Below are 12107 nucleotides of genomic sequence, written 5' to 3'. Positions count from 1 at the left end.
GTGATGTGTGGTGCTACTGGGCATGTTTGTTTGTTGTGCTGGTTACAATGTAACAGACTCTTACTGATAATAGTCACTGACTCAACAAATGGATTATGCACATACCAATGTGTTACTTACAATAACAGTAACACTGTAGCACACCTGCATGTAGCCTATACCAAAAGAATACCAAAGCAAAAAAATATTTAATGGAGAAATATCCAGTTCTGGTAAGGGATATGTAGCACTTTAAAACTAAAATCTCATTCCATTACAGCCTAATAAATTGACAGCCTGTCATAGAGCAGTATCATTTATATCATATGTAATATATTTTTTATATACACTTTTTTTATGCATTTATTTAAAATAAAATGTGAAAAAAGCAGTTTATCTCGGTAACAGTCATCCTTGCAGTCCTGTCTGTGCTGGTTTGTCCTGTCACTCGCAGTTCAGAACACCGACAGATAGATGGCCTTGTCCTCAGAGGGAGATGGCATCAATCTACCGCGGTGCATGGTGGGAATGATCAGATCAGGTAAGCTGAAATGAGACCGTCTGAGCCGCAAGAACAGGTGAATGATTACTGTAGGCCTACTGTTAATGCCGTCGTCCAAAGATATCTTGTTATCTTGGTCCCATAACGAACAAATAGTGGATGTTTTGACGCGAGGAGTCCAATTAACTTTAATGAGAGCCCGAATGAAAAGCGGAGATACGCAACAAAAAGAGGTCGACAACTCGCCAAAAACCTGGAATTAGTAGCAGGTAGGTTCAAAATTACTTATTGTTGATCGTACTCTTGTTAATGTTTTCACATCAAATTTTTCTTTGACGTGTGGATCATAATTGTATAGTTTCAATGGCTGCGTTATATCCCAATGGTATTTTATTTTCTTCTCTCACAGCTGCTTTAATGCCGAATTGTCACTGTATGGTTATAGTATGTCATCAATACATTTATTTGACAACATTTATTTATTTTGATGAATAAATGTTTTTATTTATTTATTTGTCTGTAGCCTACGCAGTATAAGTATTCCTATACAATTTTAAAACGCGTTGACAAAACCACAACAATGCACACACAGGCCTAACCATCTGTTGTTATTGCCTAATATTATACACATGTAAATTCGTAATCTATATAAAACCGTGTGCATTGTGAAGGCAGACAATGTCTAATATTGGAAAACATCCAAATACAATAGCTTATGGAACAGTCCTCCTGTACACGCGCACATGTTGTTTATCTCTCTCTGACTGGTGTTGCATTACTCTCAGACAGGATGCTCCTCTGTAGGCCACCATCCAATTTATTGTAGGCCTATGGTAATTGCTTCTCAATTTCTCATTTAGGTCTACTGACCTGCCAAAGTGTCCTAGTAAGTGCATAAAAGGGCCAAAAGAATGCATTATAAAAATGATATATTCTAATTTTCTTAAATATATTATATTTTCTTAATTATGTAAATATAGAGCTGTAGGCCTATTCATCCATAAAATGTGAAATGAACTCATTTGTTTTGCACACAAAAAAAGTATGAGTATTGCATTGAAGTTTCACAAATAATGCAATGAATCTTGTTGTCTACTTTCTATGACTGACATGATTAAACCTCATGTCATTGTTAACTCAGTAATTCAAGATATAGTACCTTAAGATAACTTTCAGAAAGAAATGGGTAAATCCATTTGAATTCAAACCCTTCCATACATACAGTGCCTTCGGAAAGTATTCAGACCCCTTGACTTTTTCTACATTTTGTTACGTTACAGCCTTATTCTAAAATTGATTCAATTGTTTTTCCCCCTCAATCTACACACAACACTACGTAATGAAAAATCAAAAACAGGTTTTGGGACATTTTTGCTTATCTAGAAAAAATACAAAAAAACTGATATTACATTTACATAAGTATTCAGACCCTTTACTCAGTACTTTCTTGAAGAACTTTGACAGTGATTACACAGCTATTTTCAGGTCTCTCCAGAGATGTTAGATTGGGTTCAAGTCCGGTCTCTGGCTGGGCCACTCAAGGACATTCAGAGACTTGTCCCGAAGCCACACCTGCGTTGTCTTGGCTGTGTGCTTAGTGTCGTTGTCCTGTTGGAAGGTTAACTTTCGCCCCAGTCTGAGGTCCTGAGCATTCTAGAGCAGATTTGAATCAAGGATCTCTCTGTACTTTGCTCCGTTCATCTTTGGCTCAATCCTGACTAGTCTTCCAGTCCCTGCCCTGAAAAACATCCCCACGGCATGATGCTGCCACCACCATGCTTCACCATAGGGATGGTGCCAGGTTTCCTCCAGACGTGACACTTGGCATTCAGGCCAAAGAGTTCAATCTTGGTTTGGCCTGGCAGCCAGCTGTAGGAAAAGTTTTGGTGGTTCCAAACTTCTTCCATTTAAGAATGATGGAGGTCACTGTGTTCTTGGGGACCTTCAATGCTGCAGATATTTTTTGGTACTCTTCCCCAGATCTGTGCCTCGACACAATGCTGTCTCGGCGCTCCAGGGGCAATTCTTTTGATCTCATGGCTTGGTTTTTGCTTTGACATATACTGTCAACTATGAGATCTTATATAGACAGGTGTGTGCATTTCCAAATCATGTCCAATCAATTGAATTTACCACAGGTGGACTTCAATAAAGTTGTAGAAACATCTCAAGGATTATCAATGGAAACAGGATGCACCTGAGCTCAATTTTGAATCTAATAGAAAAGCGTCTGATTACTTATGTAAATAAGGTATTTCTGTTTTTAATTTTTAATTACATTTGCTAAAATGTCTAAACCTGTTTTCACTTAGTTGTTATGGGGTGTTATTTTTTATTTAATCAATTTTAGAATAAGGCTGTAACATAACAAAATGTGGAAAAAGTCAAGGGGTCTGAATACTTTCCAAAGGCACTGTATTTGCCCATTGCAGAAGTGGTCATAAAGTGACTTTTTGGACATGAATGCCAAAACATTCAAGAGAAAAAGGTGCTCCAAATTGACCCATTTTGCATACCCCACCATATCATGAGACATCCATGTCTTCATCACTGGAAAAAGACGGTTGAGATTTATTTTTATTTTGACCATTAACGTAATTATCTAAAAACATTTAAAAGGCAGATGTTTTTCCCATATTTGCATATGTTGCAGCTTAGACCCTATTTTACATAATTTGAGGTTTTTGTGTTGTTCCCACCATTGGTTGAGACACAACATGCTCTTGAATACAGGTTGAGTGTCTTGTTTTGGCTGATTTATGTACTAAAATGGGAGTAGAATTTACATTTCAACTTTCAAATGGTACCATATGGTTTGAGTTTCACATATCAGAGAAGGTTGACTTGAATCTGTTTTAAATTATACTCAGTCGTCTATAAGAAACCTATTGAAATCATAAAAATATAGATAATAGACATGACCATTTAAGATGACATTCGACTGTGGGTGGACCGGCGGTCGTCTTTTGTGGTAGTAATTAGAAGTTAATGTCAATTTAATTTATATTCCAATGGTGTACCAGCTAAATGGCAGGGGTCTGAAGGATGGGTACATTTTCTGAATTGTTTTTCTATGATTGAAATGACACCCACCCTGTATTCAAGAGCAGGTTTTGTAAACGATGGTAGGCACAACACAAAAACCTCATTTACGTTAAAGGTTTAAAATTACCATTTTTATTTTAAAAATGTAATGTTTTACGAAATAATCCAATAGTTTGTCAACACTTTGTAAGCTTTTAAATGATATCAAACTGAACCGTTAATATTTTCCAGTGATGAAGACTAATACATTTTTAACATCTCTTTTAGTCCTCATTTGGACTAATCTTCCAAGAGTCCTTAAACATTAAAATAGAATTTATAATATGAACACAATTTCACATATAAACACACTGTTACAAGCAGACAGACATACACTAACATATTGACCAGATAAATACTGATAAGGTCCAAGAAGTAACTTCTGTCCACTCCTTCAGTGGGCGAACATGTATGGAATGTTACTGTATGTTTAAATCAAAATATGTCAAAAAGGGATTGAATTCAAATGGATTTACCCAAGTATTAAATAAGAGCACTGCTCTTTTCAACATTAGATCTGTTATAGGTCCTTTATAAAACGACTGCAGCATGAGTCCCAATCAATTCCAATGACCACTGTTGTTTACAACTGTCATATGCTGCCCTCCTCCCAGGAGCCACTAGTAAACCGATATCCCTGTGTTAAGTTATGTATGGTCTGCTGCAGCTGGCCTGCCTGCTCCCTCTTGTTCCCCATAGACACCTGTTTCTCCTCTTAGGCTCTTGGCTTCACAGCACAGCCCTCCTGTCTTGTACCTCCGTTAGTATTGGTATGGTGGAAGGATGATCAGAGGCTTTTTATGCTCATGATTCGAGTCCAGGCTGCCCATCTGGTCTTTCAGAAGCCAACATATTATTATTTTTGTAATAATTTTTTGAGGCCATCATTTGTGCATCAGCATGTTATTGCCACAGGGAGAAGAACACCTAACCAGAAATATGACACCCACTACAATTGTATTTATTTGTATCTGAAGCAGGTCATGGCTGGTCTTGTATCGTGTTTTCATTTCATGTCAGAACTGAACTCCAACCATATGATTAGACCTGTTCTTGTTGGACCCATTGTCATTGTACTACACATCCCACTCCAACCCCTCAATGTGGCATGATGCCTCACCGACCAGGAAGTAGGCTACATCATGTGTTATGACTTGTCATTGAACTGGGCAGCTGTCGGCTCCAGGCTTTATGCCTTCAGGAGCAAAATGGCACCGTTGTACCAGGATGTGTTTTACATACAGTCCCATTGGTGTCTGTGTTGGCTATTCACTGTTTCCTTAGGCTGCCAGAATGCATAGTCATGGTTCTGAAAGTTTGAATAAAAATCCCCAGGCAGATCACTTTACAGTTTCAAAGGCTCTGACAGGCTGTCGGGGCAGCACACTGTTGTCGTGGTTGACACCCCCCTGTGGTGGTGAACATAGGCTACACTTGTAGTTTTGCACTTTGTACAGAACTTGGAGGATAATAGTATGTTCTGATAAGATGTTTTGTGAAACAGCTATAGGACAGAAAAAAAATGGATTGTTGTTATTATGGTAGGCTTGTGTGCTATTAGTCTGGTTTAGCTTATTAGAAGTGGCAGCATTTAATTATGCGCTAGCTGTAATATGGCTAATGGCTACACTCCACAGTAAACAGTGTTGTGTTGGACTAAAGCAGACAATGTGTAGGCTGACCATAAATCCACTCTCCTATCTCCTCTGTGTGTGTGTCTGTATTTTACTGTAACTCTCTAGTCACAAGACTCTTTAGCATACCGGCAGTGGTAAAAGTATAGTTGTATATCTATAGCTAGTTGGTCAGCCTACACATTGTCTGCTTTAGTCCAACACAACACTGTTTACTGTGTAGTGTAGCCATTAGCCATATTACCGCTAGTGCATAATTAAATGCTGCCATTTTACACACCAATGTTGGACCTTTATTATATTTGTGTGTCCCATACGTGCATATATACTGAGTATACAAAACATTTACTCTTTCCATGACATAGACTGACCAGGTGAATCTAGGTGAAAGCTATGATCCCTTATTGATGTCACTTGTTAAATCCACTTAAATCAGTGTAGATGAAGTGGATGAGACAGGTTAAATAAGGATTTCTAAGACTTGAGACATGGAGTGTGTATTGGTGCCATCCAGAGGGTGAAGTAGTAGGTGCCAGGCGCAACGGATTGTTTTAAGAACTGGAACGCTGCTGGGTTTTTCACGCGCAACAGTTTCCTGTGTGTATCAAGAATGGCTCACCACCCAAAGGACATTCAGCCAACTTGACACAACTGTGGGAACCATTGGAGTCAACATGGACCAGCATTCCTGTGGAATGCGTTCAACACCTTGTACAGTCCATATGACCGTGTACAAATATAAAAACATTTTGAACCTTTCCGCCTCCTCCTCCTCCATACAGGGTTGAGCTGAGAGGCGCCATGCTGTCGGGGGAGGAGATTCTGTGTAGCACGCGGCAAGTGATAGCGGGCCTTGAGGCGCTGCGAGGTGAGAACCACACCCTCCTGGACAACCTGCAGGAGGTGCTGGAGGACCGGCCGGTGGCCGAGAGTGGCAGTGTGGAGCAGGAGAAGAGTGGAATCATCCGCCAGTCTCTGGAGAGGATAGAGCTGGGCCTGGGAGAGGCACAGGTGGGGTCATACTGGAGATGGCAGAATGGGTGAAGTTGTATTTTGACTGCATTGGATTTGTACATGTTTATATGCACACCTACTTCACTCTCTCGCTCACTTTCCCTCTCCATCCCCAGGTGATGATGGCTCTGTCGGCCCACCTGGGCTCCCTGGAGGCGGAGAAGCAGAAGCTGCGGACCCAGGTACGGAGGCTGTGCCAGGAAAACCAGTGGCTGAGGGACGAGCTGGCCGGGGCCCAGCAGAGGCTGCAGGACAGGGAGCAGGTGGTGGTCACGCTGGAGGAGCAGAACAGACACCTGCAGTTCATGAGCAGTATCCGCAAGTACGACCAGGAGTCGCCATCACCGGTATGTCACAGACCACCACAACCAGGGTCGTATTCATTATACACCAAACGGGGAAGAAACAGACTGATACAGTGAGGAACTACCAAAACTGCTCATATTTGTTTTCCATTGCACAATGTTTTGCTATGGCGTACCCTAATGAATATGACCCAGTGCATGTCTTTGCCTCTGCTTTTATGTTATTACTCAAGCTAAGCTGTTGGTGGCTTATCGGAGCAGGTTGCTATGTGTTTCTCTGTATAGTTCATAGTTAAACCTTTATTTAACGTGCCTGGTTAAATAAAGGTTAAATAGATCAAATAAAAATATAGGTACTCCTCTCCGCTCTGTACTATCGATCTAGTTTTCTGTGTCGACAGGATGACAAAGAGACGGGCTCCACCAAGGAGTCCCTAGATGACCTTTTCCCCACGGACGAGGAGGAACAGTCACAGAGTACGTGCACTCATCAAATGAGCCGGATATTCTTGTCTGTCTATCTGCTGTGCAGACGAGCTATGCATGTATGTTTGTCGATGTCTCGGTGTGACTCTCAGTGTTGTATAGTCTGTCACTCGCTGTGTGTCTGTCTATGTATGTTTGTGTTAATGTTAATGTATATTTGTGTGTATGTATGAATGATACCTCCCTTTCATGTCCTCCTGTCCCCCAGTATCTCAGCCCCACGGTAGCAGTGCGGCAGCAGCGGCCCAGCAGGGAGGCTATGAGATCCCGGCCCGCCTGAGGACCCTTCATAACCTGGTGATCCAGTACGCCTCCCAGGGCCGCTACGAGGTGGCCGTGCCCCTCTGCAAACAGGCTCTGGAGGACCTGGAGAAGTCCTCAGGCCACAGCCACCCTGACGTGGCCACCATGCTCAACATACTGGCTCTGGTCTACAGGTGAATGGAGCCACGTTAGCCTAGCATATCATCCATGCTAGGTCTTACTGTGTGGGATTTCCATAGTGTGGCTGGTTATGTTAGCTGTATGCTAAAACTAAAGGCTGTTTTGCTCTTCTCTGCAGAGACCAGAACAAGTACAAAGAGGCGGCTAACCTCCTGAATGACGCGTTGGCCATTCGGGAGAAGACCCTGGGCATAGATCACCCTGCGGTATGTTCCTCTATAGTCTATAGTGAAGTTCAAGCGTCACCAAAATGGACAAAACAAGAAGTCTAAACCATGCATAGCTAATGGCTTTCCCCAGCACAGTGGAAAAGCAGCTACAGTATGTAACCAGTGGTGTAGGGGAAATGTGTTTTTGCCCAACAGTTTACCCACCTTTTGCGAAAGAACGCATTGAAGGTATCGGGAGCGTTTCTTTTTTCACCGCGACCGGCGATCAGAGTACATCACTGGATGTAACTAACAGTACTGTATTTGTTTATAGGTGGCAGCCACACTCAACAACCTTGCTGTACTGTATGGAAAGAGAGGGAAGTACAAGGAGGCTGAGCCACTGTGTAAGAGAGCCCTGGAGATCAGAGAGAAGGTAATGAGGCAGTAACCTAGCAGCAACGTGACTAGAAACCCTGCCCTCTGATGGACCAATGGCAACTCTGCAAGCATTCTGTAGTATAGCACTCCTACAGTACTACACTGCTCAAAAAAATAAAGGGAACACTAAAATAACACATCCTAGATCTGCATGAATGAAATATTCTTATTAAATACTTTTTTCTTTACATAATTGTTGTGTGATTTTGTTGTCAGCACATTCAACTATCAATGGACATCAAATTTATCAACCCATGGAGGTCTGGGTTTGGAGTCACACTCAAAATTAAAGTGGAAAACCACACTACAGGCTGATCCAACTTTGATGTAATGTCCTTAAAACAAGTCAAAATGAGGCTCAGTAGTGTGTGTTCTCCACGTGCCTGTATGACCTCCCTACAACACCTGGGCATGCTCCTGATGAGGTGGTGGATGGTCTCCTGAGGGATCTCCTCCCAGACCTGGACTAAAGCATCTGCCAACTTCTGGACAGTCTGTGGTGCAACGTGGCGTTGGTGGATGGAGCGAGACATGGTGTCCCAGATGTGCTCAATTGGATTCAGGTCTGGGGAACGGGCGGGCCAGTCCATAGCATCAATGCCTTCCTCTTGCAGGAACTGCTGACACACTCCAGCCACATGAGGTCTAGCATTGTCTTGCATTAGGAGGAACCCAGGGCCAACCGCACCAGCATATGGTCTCACAAGGGGTCTGAGGATCTCATCTCGGTACCTAATGGCACTCCGGCTACCTCTGGCGAGCACATGGAGGGCTGTGCGGCCCCCCAAAGAAATGCCACCCCACACCATGACTGACCCACCGCCAAACCGGTCATGCTGGAGGATGTTGCAGGCAGCAGAACGTTCTCCACGGCGTCTCCAGACTGTCACATCTGTCTCATGTCCTCAGTGTGAACCTGCTTTCATCTGCGAAAAGCACAATGCACCAGTGGTGAATTTGCCAATCTTGGTGTAGGCACAACCCCCACCTGTGGACGTCGGGCCCTCATACCACCCTCATGGAGTCTGTTTCTGACCGTTTGAGCAGACACATGCACATTTGTGGCCTGCTGGAGGTCATTTTGCAGGGCTCTGGCAGTGCTCCTCCTTGCACAAAGGCGGAGGTAGCGGTCCTGCTGCTGGGTTGTTGCCCTCCTACGGCCTCCTCCACGTCTCCTGATGTACTGGCCTGTCTCCTGGTAGTGCCTCCATGCTCTGGACACTACACTGACAGACACAGCAAACCTTCTTGCCACAGCTCGCATTGATGTGCCATCCTGGATGAGCTGCACTACCTGAGCCACTTGTGTAGGTTGTAGACGCCATCTCATGCTACCACTAGAGTGAAAGCACTGTCAGCATTCAAAAGTGACCAAAACATCAGCCAGGAAGCATAGGAACTGAGAAGTGGTCTGTGGTCACCACCTGCAGAACCACTCCTTTATTGGGGTTTCTTGCTAATTGCCTATCATTTCCACCTGTTGTCTATACCATTTGCACAACAGCATGTGAAATTTATTGTCAATCAATGTTGCTTCCGAAGTGGACAGTTTGATTTCACAGAAGTGTGATTGACTTGGAGTTACATTGTGTTGTTTAAGTGTTCAGTGTATATTGTACTATCATTTCTCAGTCATGCAAGCAAAAAATCATATACCTATTACTCGTTACTTCTTTCAACAATAAATAATGACTTATTACTCCCTGGGGAAAGTAATTTGTTATATTACGTTGCGCGTCCTCACTCGATGTAAACAATGTCGTGTTGCTTACAGTGGAGAGGTGTTTCTCGGCTGGGCACAATGGACATTTTACTGTTATATTCTTGACCTACCAAATCAAAGAAATGGGAGTATGTTTCTGCCACTTTTTATCTCCCATCACAAATACTTATTTGGATTAGTGACTGTAATAGGAAATGAATGATAACATCAGTAATTATTTGGATTAGTGACTGTAATAGGAAATGAATGATAACATCAGTAATAACCCATTTTTTTTCTATCAGTAACTGTAAAATTTCAATTGGAACAGTAACTCTGTGTTATAATATAATTATTACCCAAACCTGTTAATCTCCACCCCCCCTCGTGTCGTTGGCAGGTGTTAGGCACGGACCACCCTGACGTGGCAAAACAGCTGAACAACCTGGCGCTGCTGTGTCAGAACCAGGGCAAGTACCAGGAAGTGGAGCAGTACTACGAGCGTGCCCTGCACATCTACCAGAGCAGGCTGGGCCCCGACGACGCCAACGTGGCCAAGACCAAGAATAACCTGGTGAGGGATGGAGAATAGGAGAGGGTGAATGGAGGGAGGGGTATAAAGGGGGGGGTGGACATGGTTGGCATGGTCACTGGGCTAGATGCTACCATATTATGTGTGTGTGCGTATAATATGCTATGATTGGGGAGAAGTGGGGGACTTTGACCCAAGCTGCATGCGTGTGTCTATCTGAGGTGTGATAGTGCTATGTGTGACTCTAGTATTGCTCTATTTCTGACTACAGGCTTCATGTTACCTGAAACAAGGGAAGTACAGACAAGCTGAGGCTCTGTATAAAGAGATCCTGACCAGGGCCCATGAAAAAGAGTTTGGATCTGTGGATGGTGAGAGCAAACTCATAATATGGTCTTTGAAATCTGCTCTCTAGGTTCAGTAGCATTTTGATCCAAAAACAGTATATGTATTGGAATTGAAAATGTACCTCAGATTTGTACTGTAAATAACTAATTGTACTGCATGATGCCACTGATATGCATCCTCTGTGATGTTGGTGTCTCAGGTGATGTGCGGGACATCTGGACCCACACGGAAGAGGAGGGCTCCATGCAGGATGGACTGGGCAGTCTGAAGCGCAGCGGCTCATTCACCAAGCTCCGCGAGTCGATACGCAGGAGCAGCGAGAAGCTGGTCAGGAAGCTGAAAGGAGTCGGACCTCAAGATACCACCCCTCCGACTCCTGGGTAAAGACCAAGTCCTCAATCTGCACGTGTTAGCTCTCAAAATGATGTCCAATTTTTTACTCTCTCTTTCTTGTTCTCCCTCAGGATGAAAAGGGCTAATTCTCTGAATGTGCTGAACGTGGGTGTGAGGGAGTGTCAAGAAGCAGCAAGGGTGAGCAGCAGTTTCTGGCTTATTCTCACATTTCTGTACAATATGATTGTTATAGTGTTTATTCATCCTTTCATTTTATGTGTTTCATATCCTAAGGCATTTCTCTGGCTGTGTGTCATCAAAATTAATGTGTATATATAGTGTTATAGTGTTTTGTATGTTCTTCCAGAACCCCTGCAGCCTGACAGAGAACCGAACCCTGAGCTCCAGCACCCAGAGTCTGGCACGGCGAGGATCCCTCAGCTCTGCACACTACACCCCTGAACACTAGCACCCCCCCCCCCCCCCCACACACACACACACACACATCCAGGAAGTACTCTCACACAGCTCTGATCACTACTCTCTGTCTCAGTGAACCTACATGGGTCACTGCAACCCCCTTCCCTTGCTCTGTTTTAAATCGAACAATGATCCGTTTAAGTTTGTTTACTGCACTATGTTGTAGCGGGTGGAGGTCACTGATACTCCTTGCCTGCTAGTTTTATCCCCTGGTGCCCCAGTTCTGAGGTATAGATTAGGATACACCCAGCAATGAGGACTGGCTTGAGAGCTGCAGATTGAATCCGTTTCAGACCAGATTTAGTCATGCTCTGTACAAGGAGAGAAAGCATAAATTCTTCAACGATTGTTCACAATTATGAACATCTTGATATTTGCATTTTAACTGCAGTTGGGTCAACAAGTAAGTGTCTGCAGCTATTGGATGTTATCCAAATTTAATTTATCTGTGCATGCAAAAAAGGTCTTATTTATACAATGTGGTTTTTAAAACGTGTTACATTCTGATTTTATCTCCTTGTGTCCATTACCAGCAGTACTCTTGTTTTTGGCACTAGGTGATTTTAATTCCGCAATTAAAACAAATATTGACTAATATCTATTGAATGTGATGCACAAATAGTGTATTGGCTTCCATGTTAGGTTGTGGTAAAGTGCTCTCCTTATTCCACAAT

The 12107-nt window shown here is 43.1% G+C and overlaps 1 protein-coding gene across 1 annotated transcript; it reads left to right on the top strand.

The window, feature by feature from the left end:
- Positions 1-507: 507 nt before the first annotated feature.
- On the top strand, positions 508-11437 carry LOC135552744 (kinesin light chain 1-like). The gene is made up of 12 exons (XM_064984556.1): positions 508-750; positions 5982-6210; positions 6330-6560; positions 6920-6995; positions 7213-7441; positions 7567-7654; positions 7932-8033; positions 10141-10314; positions 10544-10643; positions 10820-11000; positions 11085-11151; positions 11321-11437. Exons 2-12 carry the CDS (start codon positions 6001-6003, stop codon positions 11420-11422), a joined length of 1560 nt encoding a protein of 519 aa, XP_064840628.1. The 5' UTR covers positions 508-750; positions 5982-6000; the 3' UTR covers positions 11423-11437.
- Positions 11438-12107: the final 670 nt, after the last annotated feature.

This window comes from Oncorhynchus masou, chromosome 13 (assembly GCF_036934945.1).
Source record: "Oncorhynchus masou masou isolate Uvic2021 chromosome 13, UVic_Omas_1.1, whole genome shotgun sequence".
Taxonomy (NCBI): domain Eukaryota; kingdom Metazoa; phylum Chordata; class Actinopteri; order Salmoniformes; family Salmonidae; genus Oncorhynchus; species Oncorhynchus masou.
Note: the sequence above shows the minus strand (reverse complement) of the source record. Positions and strands in the feature narration are given on the sequence as shown.